Source organism: Salmo salar, chromosome ssa13 (assembly GCF_905237065.1).
Source record: "Salmo salar chromosome ssa13, Ssal_v3.1, whole genome shotgun sequence".
Classification (NCBI taxonomy): domain Eukaryota; kingdom Metazoa; phylum Chordata; class Actinopteri; order Salmoniformes; family Salmonidae; genus Salmo; species Salmo salar.
Window position 1 is genome coordinate 90,009,974 of NC_059454.1, and position 21,201 is coordinate 90,031,174.

At 44.0% G+C, this 21,201-nt stretch overlaps 2 protein-coding genes across 2 annotated transcripts in view; one reads left to right on the forward strand and one right to left on the reverse strand.

The window, feature by feature from the left end:
* The window catches only part of fbxw11b (F-box and WD repeat domain containing 11b), a 38,550-nt gene extending 29,051 nt beyond the window's left edge, over positions 1–9,499 (forward strand). Inside the window, exons 9-13 of the mRNA XM_014138130.2 lie at positions 3,389–3,507; positions 3,660–3,770; positions 7,342–7,420; positions 7,512–7,676; positions 8,550–9,499. Coding sequence (XP_013993605.1) covers positions 3,389–3,507; positions 3,660–3,770; positions 7,342–7,420; positions 7,512–7,673 — 471 coding nt within the window. The 3' untranslated portion in view covers positions 7,674–7,676; positions 8,550–9,499. The remainder of the gene's footprint in view (positions 1–3,388; positions 3,508–3,659; positions 3,771–7,341; positions 7,421–7,511; positions 7,677–8,549) is intronic.
* Positions 9,500–12,706: 3,207 nt separating this feature from the next.
* On the reverse strand, positions 12,707–15,340 carry LOC106568123 (fibroblast growth factor 18). The gene is made up of 3 exons (XM_045692744.1): positions 15,171–15,340; positions 13,795–13,901; positions 12,707–13,674 (listed from the first exon to the last, which is right to left on the reverse strand). The coding sequence occupies exons 1-3, from the start codon at positions 15,280–15,282 to the stop codon at positions 13,396–13,398; spliced, it is 498 nt and encodes a 165-aa protein (XP_045548700.1). The 5' UTR covers positions 15,283–15,340; the 3' UTR covers positions 12,707–13,395.
* Positions 15,341–21,201: the final 5,861 nt, after the last annotated feature.

A 21,201-nucleotide genomic window follows, 5' to 3' on the forward strand; every position in this document is an offset into this window, starting at 1 on the left:
TTTAAAAGCTTAACTTCTTGTTAATCCAACTGCTTTGTCAGATTTCAAAAAGGCTTTACGGCGAAAGCATACCATGCGATTATCTGAGGACAGCGCCCCACAAATAATATTTCAACCAGCACCGGCTTCACAAAAATCACAAATGGCGATAAAATAAATCCCTTACCTTTTTGAAGATCTTCCTCTGTTTGCAATCCCAAGGGTCCCAGCTACAAAAGCTACCGGTAAACTACATCCAAACAAGTCAAACAATGTTTCTAATCAATCCTCAGGTACCCTAATATGTAATTAAACGATAATATTTCAGACGGAATAAACAGTGTTCAATAGAAAAGGAAAATAACGAAGAGCACGCCCTCATTCACGCTGGCCAAAAGCCTACCTTTCCTGTTGAGAACACCTTGGATTAACTACAACAACTTGTTCTTTTTTTCAATAAACAAGCCTGAAACCCTCTAAAGACTTGACGTCTAGTGGAACCCATAGGAACTGCAATCCTGGAGCTATTGTTTTTGTATATCCCATAGGCTTGCATTGAAAAGGCCTGTGACCTCCTCCAAAAAAGAAAAACAATTCTGGATGGATTTTCCTCGGTTTTCACCAGCCATATCAGTTCTGTTATCCTCGCATACAATATTTTAACAGTTTTAGAAACTTCAGTGTTCTCTATCCAAATCTACCAATTATATGCATATCCCAGCTTCAGGGCCTGAGTAACAGGCAGTTTACTTTGGGCACATCAGTCATCTGGAAATTCAGGATACTGCCCCCTAGCCTTAAGAAGAATTACATTTTTTTGGGGGGGGGGAAGCCACTCTGCTCCATTCATTGAATCAGATGGCTCATTCATCACAAAGCCCACTGATATTGCAAACTACTTTAATGACTTTTTCATTGGCGTGTTAAGCAAACTTAGGGATGACATGCCAGCAACAAACGCTGACACTACACATCCAAGTATATCGGACCAAATTATGAAAGACAAGAGTTGTACTTTTGAATTCCGTAAAGTCGGTGTGGAAAAGGTGAAAATTGTTGTCTATCAACAATGACAAGCCACTGGGGTCTGACAATCTGGATGGAAAATTACTAAGGATAATAGCAGATGATATTGCCACTCCTATTTGCCACATCTTCAATTTAAGCCTACTAGAGCGCATGTAACCTCAGGCCTGGGGGGAAGCTGAAGTCATTCCGCTACCCAAGAACAGTAAAGCCCCCTTTACTGGCTCAAGTAGCCAACCAATCAGCCTGTTACCAACCCTTAGTAAACTTCTGGGGGAAAATCTGTTCGACCAGATACAATGCTATTTCACAGTAAACAAATTGACAACAATTTCAGCATGCTAATAGGTATGGACACAAAACAAGCACAGCACTTACACAAATTACTGATGATTGGCTGAGAGAAATTGATGATAAAATGATTGTGGGGGCTGTCTTGTTAGACTTCAGTGCAGCTTTTGACATTATCGATCATAATCTGCTGCTGGAAAAACTTGTTATGGCTTTACACCCCCTGCTAGAATGTGGATAAATAGTTACTTGTCTAAAAGAACAGAGGGTGTTCTTTAATGGAAGCCTCTCAAATATAATCCAGTTAGAATCAGGAATTCCCCAGGGTAGATGTTTAGTAAAGCCTATGTATGCGGATGACTCAACACTATACACGTCAGCTACTACAGCGACTGAAATGACTGCAACACTCAACAAAGAGCGGCAGTTTCAGAGTGGGTGCCAAGGAATAAGTTAGTCCTAAATATTTCTAAAACTAAAAGCATTGTATTTGGAACAAAACACTCACTAAACCCTGAACCTCAACTAAATCTTGTAATAAATCATGTGGAAATTGAGCTAAACTGCTTGGAGTAACCCTAGATGGTAAACTGGCATGGTCAAAACATATTGATGCAGTAGTAGCTAAGATTGGGAGAAGTCTGTCATAATAAAGCCATGCTCTGCCTTAACAAGGCAGGTCCTTCAGACCCTAGTTTGTCGCACCTTGACTACTGTTCAGTTGTGTGGTGAGGTGCCACAAAAAAGGACTGCAAATGGCTCAGAACAGGGCAGCACGGCTGGCCCTTGGATGTACTCAGAGAGCTAATGTTAATAATATGCATGTCAGTCTCTCCTGGCTGAAGTGGAGGAGAGATTGACTTCATCGCTAGCTTTATTTATGAGAGGTTTTGATGTTGAATGCACTGAGCTGTCTGTCTAAACTACTGGTACACAGCTCGGACACCCATGCATACCCCACGAGACATGCCACAAGAGGTCACTTCACAGTCCCCAAGTCCAGACTATGGAAGGCACACACTACTACATAGAGCCATGACTACATGGAACTCTATTCCACATCAAGTAACTGACACAAGCAGTAAAATTGGAAAACAGATTTTAAAAAACACCTTATGGAACAGCGGGGGCTTTGAAGCAACACAAACATTGGCACATACGCACTATACATACACATGGATTTAGTACTGTAGACATGTGGTTGGGGCCTGAGGGCACACAGTGTGTTGTGAATGTATTGTTTTTTTAATTGTATAAACTGCCTTAATTTTGCTGGACCCCAGGAAGAGTAGCTGCTGCTTTGGCAGCAGCTAATAGGGATCCATAATAAATACAAATGAGGACAAGAGACTTGCTTGGGACAAGAAACACGTCTATAATTTGTTTTTCAACAGGACAATGACCCAACACACCTCCTGTCTAAGGGCTATATGACCAAGAAGGAGCATGATGGAGTGCTGCATCAGATGACCTGGCCTCCACAATCCCCTGACCTCAACCCAATTGAGATGGTTTGGGATGAGTTGGACCGCCGAGAGATTGAAAAGCAGCCCTCAAGTGCTCAGCATATGTGGGAACTCCTTCAAGACTGTTAGAAAAGCATTCCAGGTGAAGCTGGTTGAGAGAATGCCAACAGTGTAAAGCTGTCATTAAGGCAAAAGGTGGCTACATTGAAGAATCTCAAATACAAAATATATTTTGATTTGTTTAACACATTTTTCGTTACTACATGATTCCACATGTTATTTCATAGTTTGGATGACTTCACTATTATTCTACAATATATAAATGAGTAAAAATAAAGAAAAGCCCTGGAATGAGTAGGTGTGTCCAAACTTTTGACTGGTACTGTATATGTTTACATTAATGTGTTCATCCAGCAGCACAGTATCATACTCTCTGGCGTGTGTGTGTGTGTGTGTGTCCAGACAGTGACTAGTACAGATGCATTCTAATGAAGTAAAACCAGAAGGATGAGGTTTCAAGAGATGTGAAGTTTGTCCACATGAAGGATTATGTAAGCCAAATGCCTGTTTGTTGGCCCCATGGGGTTGTGTGTGTTCGCTCATGTTTTGCCTTGTCTCCCCTGCAGGTGTGGAGCACCAGCACGTGTGAGTTTGTTCGTACGCTGAACGGCCATAAGAGAGGCATTGCCTGTCTGCAGTACAGAGACCGACTGGTGGTCAGTGGCTCATCTGACAACACTATCCGGTGAGTGTGTATGTTTGTTCATGATGGCAAAATCTGTCAGCTGTGTGTGTTACACTGGTCTATTATAGAACTGTAATCTGGAGATGAACATAATTTCTCATGACTGTTCTCTCAAATGTTACTAAACTAACACTGATTCTCTTTCTCCTCAGGTTGTGGGATATTGAGTGTGGGGCATGTTTGCGCGTATTGGAAGGACATGAAGAGTTGGTCCGCTGCATTCGATTCGACAACAAAAGGATCGTTAGTGGAGCCTACGATGGGTGAGAGGCTTTATCCCTTTGTGGCAGGCGTTAGCCTGAGCTGATGTCTCACTACTAATGGAGATCTGACCCTGAATGGCTTTATTCCCTCACTCTAATCCTGCACTTGGCCATTGTTTATCCTTGTTATTCTCTCACTGCTAATCTGACTCTTGGTCTCCCAATCTCAATCCCAGTCTCGGCCAGTTAATCATAATAACTCTGTTAGGCTGTTAGTCAAACTTTTTAAAAGGACAGAGTAAGGGCTTTTCCAGCTTATCCAGTAACATAACTTTGTCTCCAGTCTATTGCATATAGCTCATAAACTCAGCAAAAAAAGAAACGTCAACTGCGTTTATTTTCAGCAAATTTAACATGTGTAAATATTTCTATGAACATAAGATTCAACAACTGAGACATAAATGGAACAAGTTCCACAGAAATGGAATAATGTGTCCCTGAGCAAAGGGGAGGGGGTCAAAATCTAAATTAACAGTCACTATCTGGTGTGGCCACCAGCTGCATTAAGTACTGCAGTGCATCTCCTCCTCATGGACTGCACCAGATTTGCTAGTTCTTGCTGTGAGATGTTACCACACTCTTCCACCAAGCCACCTGCAAGTTCCCGGACATTTCTAGGGGAAATGGCCCTAGCCCTCACCCTCCGATCCAACAGGTCCCAGACATGCTCAATGTGATTGAGATCCGGGCTCTTCCCTGGCCATGGCAGAACACTGACATTCCTGTCTTGCAGGAAGGGTACCACATGAGGGAGGAGGATGTCTTCCCTGTAACGCACAGCGTTGAGATTGCCTGCAATGACAACAAGCTCAGTCGGATGATGCTGTGACACACGGCCCCAGACCATGACGGACCCTCCACATCGATCCCGCTTCAGAGTACAGGCCTCAGTGTAACGCTCATGCCTTCAATGATAAACGCGAACCTGACCATCACCCCTGGTGAGACAATACTGTGACTCGTCAGAGAAGAGCACTTTTTGCCAGTCCTGTCTGGTCCAGCAACGGTGGGTTTGTGCCCATAGGCGACGTTGTTGCCGGTGATGTCTGGTGAGGACCTGCCTTACAACAGGCCTACAAGCCCTCATTCCAGCCTCTCTGAGACAGTGAGCACTGATGGAGGGATTGTGCGTTCCTGGTGTAACTCGGGCAGTTGTTGCCATCCTGTACCTGTCCCGCAGGCTCTGTTCTTGTGGTGTGCTAGCGCACGGGGAGGGTTAGGGTAAAGGTGTTGTGGGAGATTATTGGGTGGTAGGCATTGGCTTAATCTATCTCCCAGCTCTCTGTATTGGCTAACGAAAGTCAAGTTTGACTCGTTGGTCCTCCAGACTCTTCGCATTTGGGCAGAGGTGTCTGGGAATGAGATTATCCACTGACAAGACTTGGGAGACTGTTCAAATCAAATTTTGTCACGTACACATGGTTAGCAGATGTTAATGCGAGTGTAGCGAAATGCTTGTGCAGTAATCTAACCTAACAATTTCACAACAACTACCTTATACACAAAGGTGTAAAGGAATGAGTAAGAATATGTACATAAAAATATATGAATGAGCGATGGCCGAACGGCATAGGCAAAATGCAGTAGATGGTATAGAGTGCAGTGTATATACATATGAGATGAGTAATGTAGGGTATGTAAACATTATATAAAGTGGCATTGTTTAAGTGACTAGTGATACATTTATTACATACATTTTTTCATTATTAAAGTGGCTATAGATGAGTCAGTATGTTGGCAACAGCCACTCAATGTTAGTGATGGCTGTTTAACAGTCTGATGGCCTTGAGATAGAAGCTGTTTTTCAGTCTCTCGGTCCCAGCTTTGATGCACCTGTACTGACCTCTCCTTCTGGATGATAACAGGGTGAACAGGCAGTGGCTCGGGTGGTTGTTGTCCTTGATGATCTTTTTGGCCTTCCTGTGACATCGGGTGGTGTAGGTTGCCTACGGAGCTGTGAAGGGAACGGCACCTCCATACCTTCAGGCTCTGATCAGGCCCTACACCCAAACAAGGGCACTGCGTTCATCCACCTCTGGCCTGCTGGCCCCCCTACCTCTGAGGAAGCACAGTTCCCGCTCAGCCCAGTCAAAACTGTTCGCTGCTCTGGCACCCCAATGGTGGAACAAGCTCCCTCACGACGCCAGGACAGCGGAGTCAATCACCACCTTCCGGAGACACCTGAAACCCCACCTCTTTAAGGAATACCTAGGATAGGATAAAGTAATCCTTCTAACCCCCCCCCTAAAAGATTTAGATGCACTATTGTAAAGTGGTTGTTCCACTGGATCTCATAAGGTGAATGCACCAATTTGTAAGTCGCTCTGGATAAGAGCGTCTGCTAAATGACTTAAATGTAATGTAATGTAAATGTGTCCTGGAGGGCAAGTAGTTTGCCCCCGGTGATGCGTTGTGCAGACCTCACTACCCTCTGGAGAGTCTTACGGTTGTGGGCGGCGCAGTTGCCATACCAGGCGGTGATACAGCCCGACAGGATGCTCTCAATTGTGCATCTGTAAAAGTTTGTTTTTGGTGACAAGCCAAATTTCTTCAGCCTTCTGAGGTTGAGGCGCTGCTGCACCTTCTTCACCATGCTGTCTGTGTGGGTGGACCATTTCAGTTTGTCCGTGATGTAAGTTCCTCAGCGTACACAACTTTTCACCCTCTCCACTACTGTCCCGTCGATGTGTATAGGGGGCTGCTCCCTCTGCTGTTTCCTGAAGTCCACGATAATCTCCTTTGTTTTGTTGACATTGAGTGTGAGGTTATTTTCCTGACACCACACTCCGAGGGCCCTCACCTTCTCCCTGTAGGCCGTCTCGTCATTGTTGGTAATCAAGCCTAACACTGTAGTGCCGTCTGCAAACTTGATGATTGAGTTGGAGGCGTGCATGGCCACGCAGTCATGGGTGAACAGGGAGTACAGGAGAGGGCTGAGAACGCACCCTTGTGGGGCCCCAGTGTTGAGGTTCAGCGGGGTCGAGCGGCCCGTCAGGAAGTCCAGGACCCAGTTGCACAGAGCGGGGTCGAGACCCAGGGTCTCAAGCTTAATGAAGATTTTTGGAGGGTACTATGGTGTTAAATGCTGAGCTGTAGTCGATGAACAGCATTCTTAGATAGATATTCCTTTTGTCCAGATGGGTTAGGGCAGTGTGATTGGGGCAGTAAGCAAATTGGCGTGGGTCTAGGGTGTCAGGTAGGATGGAGGTGATATGGTCCTTGACTAATCTCTCAAAGCACTTCATGATGACGGAAGTGAGTGCTACAGGGTGGTAGTCATTTAGCTCAGTTACCTTCGCTTTCTTGGGAACAGGAACAATGGTGGCCCTCTTGAAGCATGTGGGAACAGCAGACTGGGATAAGGATAGATTGAATATAAACACACCAGCCAGCTGGTCTGCGCATGCTCTGAGGACGCGGCTGGGGATGCCGTCTGGGCCGGCAGCCTTGTCAGGGTTAACACGTTTGAATGTTTTACTCACGTTGGCTGCAGTGAAGGAGAGCCCGCAGGTTTTGGTAGCGGGCCGTTCAAATTATGTTAAGATAGTATGTCTGTGTTCTTTCTTTGTAGTAAAATCAAAGTATGGGACCTGCAAGCTGCTCTGGACCCTCGTGCCCCTGCCAGCACCCTCTGTCTGCGCACACTGGTGGTGAGTCTAGCCTGGATCTAGAACATGGCGATTGTGGCAATGATTATAAGGATAGTTATTGTAGATGATACTGATGAATGTTGTTTTTCAGGAGCATTCTGGGCGTGTATTCCGACTACAGTTTGATGAGTTCCAGATCATCAGCAGTTCCCATGACGACACCATCCTCATATGGGATTTCCTGAACGTGTCGACCAATGGACAGACTGAGGGCCGGTCGCCCTCTCGCACGTATACATACATCTCCAGATAGCAGGTATTCATGACTTGCACACATTCAGTAGAGTACACACCTGCATACACTCACTAGAACTAACACACACTGGAGATGAAAACAAAATATTTGTGATTTTTATGAACAAGATTTGGATCTGATTCAAAATATGTGGCATTTCAATAGATAAGACGTATGTCTAGTATGCACGCTTATGTCTTACTTTATTTTGCCGGATGTGTTAAAAAAATGAAAAATAATCTGAAATGTAATAGATTAATCTATCGGCCCTAGCAACCATCAACTAATCCATTTTGAAAAACTTGAACTCATCCCTAACACGCATGTTGTCCTACAGACATGTAAATGAAGTCACACCAACAGGATCAATTGTGCAAATGGGGTGCACACGCAAAAAATAGAAGTTGGCTTTTCTGAGTGTCTTATTTGTTGACACTCATCAATATGCCGTTGCCAGTAGCAGCAGGATGAACTGCAGATATTTCAGATGGGTGCGATGCAAGATGTAAAAAAATATCTGTGCATGATAGCTGTGGGTCCATACCAGCCTCTCAATTCGTATTATTTCTATAAAAGCCAATTTATGCTTGATCCGAAAAGGGGATCGGAGGCTTCGTATGGCGGGTGTGATGCAGTTGCGGAGCATGCAGAGACCAAAGCCTTTAAGTCTGCTCTATATTTCTGTTTACTTTATGCGTTGCTGACTCTACCTTTTTAAGCCAGCCATCCTATTTATTCTATTGATCTTCAGTCTACAACACTTGTTTGGGTAAGCTCTGCAGCTCATGTACAACTCCAACATGTTTTCCTTGGTGGCGGGAATACTGACCTAAATCTAATACACCTACAAGATAACATGAATAGTGTGCTGAGTGTGTGCGTCTCTCTCTGCAGGGCAGGCACGGTGGCGTGTGTGTCCGAGGACAGTCCTGATTGCCAAGTCAATGTGTCAGGGTCAGAGGTCAAGGAAAGGACCCACCCTCCCTTCCCCATTCCTCCATCATCCTCTTTGCACCATCTCTGTCGTCCTCCTGGTGTTCATGTGGAGGGGTCATCCCTCCCCGATCGGCCATTCAGTGCTCAAACACACTTCCCCTTACCCCCCCTGAAAATCACAAGAACACACATACTCTCACACACAGAGTGGAGTCTATTAGGTCACACTCTAAGCCCCACCTCCCCTTACTCTGCTCCCTCAAGACAGAGGCCTGGACATGAAGGAATCTGAACTGAATTGCTGAAGGAGGGGGCTGGAGATGGCCTGTTAAAGATGCCCTGTGGTGGAAAAAAGAGGCGGGTCCCGGGGCTCAACTCTTCTCATCCTGACTGAGTGACAGATACCTCAGGCCTGCCCCTTGGACCCAAGGACTGTATCAATATTGTTCTTTTCTCATTTTGTTTGGTGGAAGAAAAAAGACTGGAAGAGAGAAAGCTGACGTGTACATTACTTCCCTGAAGACTTTACTGCATGGATGAATGATGGGACAACCGTGTGCTAGTGACCTATTTGTTTTTCTAACTTTTACTTTTTATTTGGGACTTTTAATTTAGCTTTCTTTGTTACATTGTACTAAGAATTGTAGTTTCTCTTTCCAAACCCCTCTCAAATGAACCCTCTCATATCCCTAGTTCTCTACCTTGCGTCCCTCTTTCACTTTTTCTCCCTGTCTTGTTCTGTCCTCTTGCTGTCTGCCTGTCTAGGTTCTGAATGACCCCTAACTGAGTGGAAATTAGTTGTAAACAGCATTGTCTCGTCTAAAATGGTGTTGTATATTGAAATGATTTTTTTAAAGAAAGAAAAACCATTAATACAAATAAAGTACTTGACTGTGAAGGAGTGTAAACCAGCGTGTATGAGCAGTGTTTGTTCAATATCATGTAACTATGCCATCGGTACTGTATTTACAGACCAAACCACTACTCTGTCGATGCGGACCTCATTGTTAGTCTATTTAAAAGAATCCTGATAAAGTCCTGGTCTGAGAATGACCGAAGCAGGACGTTATTGTGTGTAGCATTTTGAGTTTAATGAGTGTGCCTCTGGAAATTGTCAAGAAACTAGCGAATTGAGGATATATATTATTAACTCTGAATTGGTGTGTGTAGTGCAGTGTTTCCCAAACTCGGTCCTGGGGAACCAGGGGGTGCATGTTTTGGTTTTTGCCCTAGCACTACACCGCTGATTTAAGTAAAGCTTTATGATGAGTTCATTATTTAAATCGGCTGTGTAGTGCTAGGGCAAAAACCAAAACGTGCGCCCCCTGGGATCCCCAGGACTGAGTTTGGTAAACACTGGTGTAGTGTATCGAGGGGATAATCATGGGTTAGTCTGCAGACAGGGAATTCTGGAGCACAAAAAGGGTGATCAGGAATGCAGCAATGCACTGGAACCCACATTCCTCTACACATCCAGCCCATTCTCTGCCTTGCACACATTGAGGTGGTTCGATTACTCTCGCCTGGGTGTGTTTTCTCACATGCAAAAGTGATTGCTTTTGAGCTTTATCTGCCATTGAAAATGAGTAAAATTCAAACATTAATTTTATGGAAAATAAATGTATGTTTATAGACGATGCACCATGCTGACCGAGCGGCACAGATTACTGTTCCATTTGAGAAGGGAGCTCCTCCTGCCCCACTTTCGCCCAATGACGTAACGGCCTTAGCCCGTTGCTCCGCATAATCTAATCCTCCCATTCTCAAGGAAATGTTCTATGGTAATGAAGGGGTTAACTAGTCAGTTGCATAACAGAATGTATTCAACCGAAATTGGTCTTCTGCATTTAACCCAACCCCTCTGAATCAGAGAGGTGCAGTAGGCTGCCTTAATCAACGTCATCGCCGCCCAGGGAGCAGTTGTTGGGGGTTAACTGCCTTGCTCAAAGGCAGAACGTCAGATTTTTCCACCTTGGGGATTCGAACCAGTGATCTTTCAGTTACTGGCCCAATGCTCTTAACCACTAGGCTACCTGCCACAATGAGAGGCTGTACCTCTTGCCCCTCCCTCCTCAGTACTACAGAGATGGAAGAGAACACGAGGGGGGTGGAATAAGTAGACCAGAGCAGGCTGTTATTGGGCAGTTTCACACTGAAAAGAAATCCTGTCTAAATGGGACGTTCCCACTCTCGCGTGAGCATGCCGGAGATTATGGAGGAACTGTGAGCGAGGGAACGCTCACTTACACGAACCGTGATCATTTATACAACATCTTCATTTATCCACTATATTTGCTACAGGGCACACATGCCTGTGAGAGTCACAGCTGCAGGAAATGATTATGGGTGTGGCCCTCAATGAGCCACCATCCAGTTATGGAAGGCTGCACTGCTCACAAGTAGATACAGCTTTAACACACTAATATGTTAGTGTATAGGTACTCTCTGTTTTAAGCTCATTTCCCATTTATCAACTCAAGTAGTTGTGTATTAACCTGATCACCATTGATTCTATGTATTGGCAGGTGCATCCCATCCGAGAAAGTCTCATTACATTTTAGTCATTTAGCAGACACTCTTATCCAGAGCAACTTACAGAAGTTAGTGCATACATTTTCATTTCATGCATTTTTTATTTTATTTTTTGTACTGGCCCCCCGTGGGAATCAAACCCACAACCCTGGCGTTGCACACACCATGCTGGCGTTGCAAACACCATGCTCTACCAACTGAGCCACAGGGAAGACCATAGGCTCAGCTTGTTTTCCAAAGGAAGAATCAATTGACTTAATCCCGTGCTTTGGCACATATTCTGTGTTCCGTGCAGATGCTCCCAGTGACCACCAAATGGAACTTGTACACTTTTTTTTATTTGTATGGAACACAGCAGCAATGACTCCGAGCATGGTGCCAGCAATGTCTAGGTTATGAGTTGTCCGCGGACCAATTTCAATTATTTTTGGGGGGAACTCAGGTCGGGGTCTCCACTTACTGTTGAGAGTTAGAATAATAGGATACACAAGGTGCAATTTAGAAATTTGGTTGTGCATCAGCAGTCACTCAATTAGCCCACGTCAGCTAAATGTTTTTAGATTGCTGGCCGCTAGACTAATTTACCAATCTAAACTAGTAAGCATGGTCGAACTACTGACCGGGGTGGGGCCTATTGATTATCAGATAGAATTAAAAACTGCCAACATTTGCCTCCGCCCCATGACAAAATGAGTAGAATTACATGAAATTAGTTATAAAATTGCTAAATGTTCTCTGCCTCATGGCAAAATGTGTAGAATTGCCGCAGACTTGCTTTAAACCGGCAACATTTTCTCTACGCCCCATGGCAAAATGTGTAGAATTGCAGGAAATTAATTTTTAAACGTAAAATGTTTTCTCTGTCATGAGGTGGGCCACTAAAATGTCTTGCTTGCAAGCTGGGGTGTATGGATGTGGGTTCGCAGATCCACAAGCCACTGCGGCCCCTCATGATGAGATCTGTTTTTTTGTGGCCCCCACCCCCATCAAAGTTGACCATCCCTGACGTAGACTGACCAGGTGAAAGCTTTGATCCCTTATTGATGTCACTTGTTAAATCCACTTCCGTTGGTGTAGATGAAGGGGAGGAGACGGGTTTAATAAGGATTTTTAGGCCTTGAGACATGGATTGTGTATGTGTGTCAAGAACTGCAAGGCTGCTCGGATTTTCACGCTCAACAGTTTCCCGTGTGTATCTAGAATGGTCCACCACCCAAACGACATCTAGCCAACTTGACACAACTGTGGGAAGCATTGGAGTCAACATGAGCCAGCATCTCTGTGGAACGTATTCGATACCTTGTGAAGTCCATGCCCAGATGAATTGAGGCTGTTCTGAGGGCAAAGGGGAGTGCAACTCAATATTAGGAAGTTCTTCCTAATGTTTTGCACACTCAGTGTATGTTTGTATTCAATTAAGGCAATACCATTGGTCTAAAACAGCTGTCATACCATCAAGTTGAATAAATAATTGTGATAATGATTGTAATAAAATCCATTATATAATTTCTTGTTAAATATTTTCCAATGAGTCACATTGAAGATATTGTACTAACTACGTTACAGCAGCTTTCTGTATTGAGTGAATAGGCAGCAACAGTAGCTCCTGAATCAAATATGAAGAGAAACATACAAGAAATGTCTTGGGAAACCATGACTGACCCTCTGTGTTGGCTACACATTATAGTCCAGTTGTCTTTGGTGGTTCGGGTGTTTGTTACTGAAAGGTTGACCAGTCATCTTTGGGATGTTCAAAACATGAATATTTGGTATTGAACGTTATGGTTTTCGTCATCATTGGGATGTTCAAAACATGAATATTTGGTATTGAACCCCATGGTTCAGTTGTCTTTAGGATGTTCAAAACATGAATATTTGGTATTGAACCCCATGGTTCAGCTGTCTTTAGGATGTTCAAAACATGAATATTTGGTATTGAACTCTGGTTCAGTCATCTTTGGTAGCACATCTTTAACCCCTGTGGTAGCAAACAGTGACTTTAGCTATCTTTTGTAGCCTAACTAGAATGGTTGGCACTGTAAATTGTAATTCAACAGACTTTGAAACAACATTGTGTCTTTGGAATGGGGAGGAAAAAGGCAGGGCCATTTTTCCCTGGTCACTTCCACAGCACCAACCACTGACATCATGTGGTCAGATTGTTTAATTCCAAATCTTTTGATGTACATTCTGTATACACCAATAAGCTCTTTACCTGGGCTCAGCCAAGCAAAATACACATTCTATTCACTGGGGAAGGACAATTGACTATCTAGGTGCTGTAGTTGCTGTTGGTCGGGTCCCTCTCACTCTCTTTTTCTTCTTGCTGACTGGTAAAGCGGAAGGGCTGCAGGTCGGGTTGCTCCCCAGGGGGCAGGCGCTTCATGAAGTGAACGTCCTGCTGGTTGGGCAGTGTCTGAGGACCTCTCCTGGGGCGTCCCCTCTTGGTGAAGCCCACGTACCATCCCGTATAGCATGCTGACCTCAGAGCTGTGTAGTGGTTCTCCAATACCATCTCAATGAAGACACAGTCTGCAGTGCGATTACTAGCCTTCTGGGAGACACACACATGGTCATGTCAATATAAGATGAAAGTGAATAACTCCATGTTAAACTCCAAATTGAAAGGAAAGTATAGCAAGAGTCAGAATAAAAATTGTGTTTGTCTCACCTTCCCCACAAGCTTGCCTCGACGGTTCATGCACAGGTAGAAGTTGGTTTCTTTACCACGGATTCTCACCTGACTTCCAAAGGTATCAGCCTCCACAACAAGCTGAGCTTGGAAGGAGACAGAGGCCCAAAAAGACAGATTAGATTGTAAGAGGGCATAGAAATTGAGAATATACTCTAGGACGGGATGGGGGGATTGTTAAATGCAATTAGATCATTGATGTAGCCCAACAACATAATGCAGAGGTCAAATGCAATCAATAACACATTCCTTCTCTATCTCCCTCTCACTACCTATCCCAAACCCCCTCGATCCCCCTCCAACAAAGCAACAAAGCAGGGTAAATGGAAAACCGATGACCTTATCAATGGCGTATAGTGGGACTGAGTCTAACACACAGAAACTGCTGCTCCATCTTTTTCCTCTTTCTAGTTCTCATGTTAGGGTCTGTTAATCAAATCAAATCAAATTGGATTTGTCACATGCGCCGAATACAACAGGTATTGACCTTACAGTGAAATGCTTACTTAGAAGCCCTTAACCAACAATGCAGTTTTAAGAAAATACCAACAAAAACAAAAGTAAGAGATAAGAATAACAAATAATTAAAAAGCAGTGTTAAATAAAAATGGTGGGGCTATATACAGGGGGTACCGGTACAGAGTCTATGTGCGGAGGCACCGGTGTCGAGGTAATATGTACATGTAGGTAGAGTTATTAAAGTGACTGCATAGATAATAACAGAGCAGTAGCAGCATAGAAGAGGAGGGGGGGCAATGCAAGTAGTCTGGGTAACCATTTGATTAGATGTTCAGGAGTCTTATGGCTTGGGGGTAGAAGCTGTTTAGAAGTCTCTTGGACCTAGACTTGGCGCTCCGGTACCACTTTCCATGCTGTCATCAGTAACCAAAGGGCTTGTCTGTCCATTTTATAGTTTATTCATTTGAGGGCCATGTACTGTAGGTATGATAACATACAGGGAATTATTGTTTGGTTCTAGCTGATTCTGATTTGCATTGGAGTGTTCTGTATAATTACATTTACATTTACGTCATTTAGCAGACGCTCTTATCCAGAGCAACTTACAAATTGGTGCATTCACCTTATGATATCCAGTGGAACAACCACTTTACAATAGTACATCTATACCTTTTTTTGGGGGGTATAGATGTTAATAGGAAGTACACTCCTAGGAGAAATAAAGGTGCTATCTAGAACCTAAAAGGGTTCTTCAGCTGTCCACATAGGAAAACCCTTTGAAGAACCCTTTTTGGGTTCCATGTAGAACTCTTTCCACAAAGGGTTCTACATGGAACTACTCCTATGGGGACAGCCGAAGAACCCTTTTTTTCTAAGAGTCTACTATTATATCTTACCATATTTATCCCCATCGTCTCCCTTGGCACTGATTCTCCTTCCCATCACCTGCACGTGTTTGCCGCTTGTCCTGCTGTACAGCTGGTACACTCTGTGCTGCCGACGGCTCATGGCGTCTCGACCTCGTGTCTGATTCTCCACGTATACGCTGAAATTAACATTGTCCACAGCTAAGACCTGTACCACCACAAAACAAACAGGCATGTGGTTATAATGAGAGACTTTATCCAGAATTGGATATAAAAAAACTAAATGGATACAATTCTATACACACATTTACCTGCAGGGGGCTGCAGACCACCAGTAAAGCCTGGACAGATCTGAGAGAAGGGGAGAGTGGATCTGCCTTGAGATTACATGTGGTATTTTTCATCCCAAAAGAACACAAAAGCAGTCTGGCTGCCATGTCCCTGCCTCCACCACCAATTTTAAACCAGTCTCTATGCCTCCAAAAAAGATACTTTTTAGATCAAACCCTCACAACAAGAGACAGTGGCCATGTAGTCTCTCTCCAGGGACAGCTGCTGAGCACAGCTCATATCTATGGTGAGCTTACAGGATATCAATATTCACTAATCCATCCAGCAATCTATCTAAGCACTTCAAGTTCTTATCCCTCTCCGGCACACACAGCACATAATGTAAGCCTATATTCAGTAGTCATCAACGTTGTTCCCGGTTGGGTAACGGGTATACAAAAGAATGTCATAACAAAGTCATAGGTGTCATCTTGACCCAGTTAGCTGCATCAGAGTGATCCTGTAGTCGACTTGGACTGCGTCTGACATGGCTTTGCATTACAATGATGAACTCCATCTTAAATAAAGAGGGGGGAGAGCAGGAGAAACGTTACCAGTAGAGTGTTGTTTCAGCCTCCCAGTACCGTCTGGCTGTGTGCTCATTAGGAGACCCCTATACCCCCTGTGCTGTCCAGATGCCTGGAACACAGCCTACAGCTGGTGCAAACTGCACACAGATGTCTGCTGCTCCACTTCTGCTCCTCATCTACTTTTGTTCTATCTCTGTGTTACCTCTAAAAACCTGACCTCTTCTCTGTTTGAGAAGTGGAGAATAAGTTTGAGAGATACATGACCAAAATGGGGTTGACAGGGACACTTACAGAGGGAAACGGGATCGTTTTTAACACTAAATGGAAGATTTGTTAACAAGTCTAATAGAATTGCTTTATGCTTGGTTAAAGCGGATGGATGACCTAATTTGGGGAAGAGGTAGTTACTGATTATCCACTTAACTAATCACAATCCTGTCAAACACCCAATCAAAGGCACTAATAAGGTACAGTCATACTGTATTCCTCTTGTTAATTCATAACCTGTTAGCAGACCTTTAGTCAGTGACAAACGCCTGGTCTTTCAGTCTGGGGAGAATAAACAGAGGTTATGGGACATGGCTGAGTGACCAGAGGAGCAATGCTGCAGGAGCTGGCGTGATAGTTTTATAGGCTGTATGACCATGTGGAACAGCCTCAGAGGAATTGCACAGATAAAAAACACAAGATGCCACCACCACATGGTATTGGAAAAACAGAAGCATGCATATGCAATTTCTATACCATAGTTAGCTGTCCAGATAAATGTTTTTTCATTAATCAAATGTTTAAAGGAGAATGTGGACCCTATCTGTCGTGTCTAACACCACACCTGTTAACAGGTGCTGGAATGATAGTCAGAGCATGCATGAAGAGAAACACATGTGCACAGACACACATACACACACACACACCATGTAACACGGGCTACTTGCACTCGTTTCACTCCAGAAAATCTTAGGTTGCGCATCAAGGGTTACTGCGCATCAAGTGTTACTGCACATTTAACTTACAACACCACCAGTGTAGAGAGGAGGTAACTCATCTCTCATCCCGCGCAGTTACCCGTGCCAGGGAAAGTCGGGCACCGTCAGGATCTCTCAACTGGTACTGTCTGTAATCCGTTCGTTGGAGAAAGGATTGGGGGAATGCAACAATTCCTGCGGGCATCAGCAGAGCACTCCGGGCACATCAGTTAGGATGCTGGCGGAGGGGAATGGGTTTTCTCTGGTATCGTATAGCCAAAATGTGAGCGAATACGCGCAGGGTATGTCCCGTTTGTCCCGTTTGTCCAACACCTCAATTTGCCGAAATCATGACAGGTGTTGGGCAAAATAGAACTGTTCGCAGGTTTGCCTTTTTTTTTACTTGATCTGTTTCTAAAACTAGGTCTACAATGTTTATATAAGAAAAATGTAACATAGGCTTAATTATTCCCATTGTCCATTAGTTTCCCCTGTCTTCCTTAATTTCTTCTGTAGGCTTTATTACTTTTCTTTTACCGATAATCTATGTTAATTGATCAGGTATAGTCGTTCAGGGAAACATCCATTCCCAGTGTCACGGAAAACGGAAAGTCTGTATTTAGAGAGTGAGTGTGGGGCATGAGTGGAGTAGCGGCGGGGAAGGGGTAGGCGATACGCGGCTCATGTAATCCAAGTGATGATCTAGGTTGGTCCCACGGGAGACGAGACCGCTTGGCAGGGTCATAGAAATACCTAGTAGATCAAGGAGTCCACAAGCAAGGGCAATGCGACTTTCAGAGAACCCAGTGAGGTAGCAGACTGTCCATTGATTGTGAGGGTGGGGGTGGGGTAAAAATAGGTATTGGCCTATACTGTGTCTTGTCTGTAGGTGTCATTCCAACATATCCTTGTAATATTGTTATTTTTATTTATTTAACCTTTATTTACACTGTGAACTGGACATCCTTTCCCCGCCAGACGTCCTTTTTCCTGTACGCTGTACTAAAATGTCTGTCAGCATAGACTGGGAAGACCAGCCCAATACAATGCAGACACTTTTACTTCAGGTGTTCCACAGGTGAAAATGAGACACCTGCCTGGTGCCCTTCTAGCCTGGCTGACGCGCAGCCCACGTGACTAAACAGCGCGCTAGAGAGGCTGGTGTTAGCAAGACTAGTGCCCTTCCTCCGTATAGTCTGGATGTTGTGTTGGTAGCCTACCTGACCAACCTTTCCCTCTCTCCTATAGACCTTAAAGATTTCCATATGTGTGTGAAATGTGGTGATGACTGGAGAGTAAGCCTCCATTGCATTTGCACTACTATGTATTTCATCTGAGTGGTTTACCATCAGAAATAACATCTGATCTACACGAATCATCTCTACTGCATCCAAACTAACTTGCAAACAAAGGCCCCGAGGACAAACATCTAAGCACAGTAAATATAATTTGACAGTTTAGGTCTACCCCAACGAACATTAATTTGATGCGATATTGTAGCCTAGCTATGGCAAGGGGGAAATAGCAGAGATTTTCTTTTGGTCGTCTTCCCATTTCTGAAATCGAATAATAAAAAAAATCCCCATAAAAATCTGTCAATTTAAACTAGAGATATGTGTTGTTTTGCATTGGATGCATCTCAATATACCACATCCACCGATGTCGCACTTCCGCATCTGCGGTGAAAACTGAGAGCGCTAGAGCGGTGTTTGTCAGACTGTGAGACATCCCGAAAATTGGCATTCTCACATAATGGTCTGTAGCGTCCGAACAGTTTGTGCTACACACTAATATGACCCCTCTGCGGAAAGGTGAGACTCTCACGAGCACGATGGTGCTTTGCTCTAGGATGCCCACAGACCACACAAGACTCGTCTAATGGTCCCCCGGTACCAGTTGAAAAAATGAATGGAAGTATATATGGAGACTGTTTAATTCCAAAAATAAAGGGTTAAATACATGTATAAAAAAATTATTGTTTCCTGATATTTCTTATATCTCTCGGATATAGGAAAGACACTTCAGAACAAACTTCCTTTTGATTTTTTTTTGGGGGGGGGACTATCTGTTGTTCCATGTTGTGAAACTATTATTCAATGCGTTTGTATGGGCTAATACTGCAATAAATAAAACCTAATAAAAACATCTGTCTCATCCAGGACTGGACTCTACGCAGACAAGTGCAACATAGCCAATCAGAGGTACAGTAGGCTTATATGCAAACAAGCAATTTACCAGAAGGGCCTGCCATCATTCATTTTGACTGTGTGTTTACAGGCAGTTGCAACAGCACAACCTTAGATCGTTAGAACGCATTCGGCAAAAGCCACAAAATACACTTGAATGGATTTCTGCAATTATATAGCTAAATACCATGGCAGTCCTCTTAAATGTAGGAAATGTACAGTCCTATTGATCAAACAAATCAAATCAAAATGTATTTGTCACATGCACCGAATACAATACAACCTTATAGTGAAATGCTTACTTACAAGCCCTTAACCAACAATGCAATTTTAAGAAAATACCAATTAAAACAAGAGATAAGAATAACAAATAATTAAAGAGCAGCAGTAAATAACAATAGCGGGGCTATATACAGGGGGTACCGGTACAGAGTCAATTTGCAGGGGCACCGGTGTCGAGGTAATTGAGGTAATATGTACATGTAGGTAGAGTTATTAAATGACTATGCATAGATAATAACAGAGAGTAGCAGCAGCGTAAAAGAGGGTGGGGTGGGGGGTTTGGGGGTGGGGGGCAATGCAAATAGTCCGGGTTGCCATTTGATTAGCTGTTCAGGCTTGGGGGTAGAAACTGTTTAGAAGCCTCTTGGACCTAGACTTGGCGCTCCGGTACCACTTGCCGTGTGGTAGCAGAGAGAACAGTCTATGACTAGGGTGGCTGGAGTCTTTGACAATTTTTAGGGCTTTCCTCTGACACCGCCTGGTATAAAGGTCCTGGATGGCAGGAAGCTTGGCCCCAGTGATGTACTGGGCCGTACGCACTACCCTCTGTAGTGCCTTGAGATCGGAGGCCGAGCAGTCGCCATACCAGGCAGTGATGCAACCCGTGAGGATGTTCTCGATGGTGCAGCTGTAAAACCTTTTGAGGATCTGAGGACCCATACTAAATCTTTTCAGTCTCCTGAGGGGGAATAGGTTTTGTTGTGCCCTCTTCACAACTGTCTTGGTGTGCTTGGACCATGTTAGTTTGTTGGTGATGTGGACGTCAAGGAACTTGCAGCTCTCAACCTGCTCCACCCCAGCCCCATCGATGAGAATGGGGGCGTGCTCGGTCCTCCTTTTCCTGTATTCCATGATCATCTCCTTTGTCTTGATCATGTTGAGGGAGAGGTTGTTGTCCTTGCACCACACGGTCAGGTCTCTGACCTCCTCCCTATAGGCATGATGGCTACATTGAATAACTGTTTATGGTTTGTCTTATTTCGTTTTAAGTTCCATTAAGATTATGAAATACATCATGGAAAAGGAAAGAGAATGGGAACATTGGAAATGGGGGTGGGTGTGCATAAGGTATGTAAGCAAAGAGTGGGATCCAAAATGAACATTTCTCAGGGATTTAGCAACACCGCCAGATCCTCATTCACCACAGAACCGCAGACATATGGTCAGCCAACCATACTAACCCCTACTACACCCTCTGTCTGTCTGTCTGTCTGACTGTCTGTCTGTCTGTCTGTCTCTCTCTTTCTCTCTCTTTCTCTCTCTTTCTCTCTCTCTCTCTCTCTCTCTCTCTCTAGACATATCCATGTTTTTCCCTCCTCACTTTAAGGATGATGAACTCCCTTAGCTGGCATCTGAGGTCAATTCAGGGTCAATAGAGTTTATGTTACACATTTCATTCTATCCAGAGTTTTTGAGTATAAAATGAGTGAGTATGTCATGCACTCCCAGATCCAGAATATTCAAGCTATCCCATTACATTGACTAAAACAGGCAGCATAGGTATTGGCCTATACTGTGTCCTGTCTGTAGGTGTCATTCCAACATATCCTTGTAATATTTTTATTTTTATTTATTTAACTTGGCAAGTCAATATCCAGTGCATGGTCTCATTTGGTTGGAATCTTAGGCATATTGGGTCCATAGGAGAAGCCATCTTGTTCTGTTGCAGTAGTGTAGACTATGCAGACTGCTTTATGGCAGATTCATGCCTTACCGAGCATTTTAGTCACAAAAGGGGCGGCTCCTTGTAGTGCACTCCAACATTCGA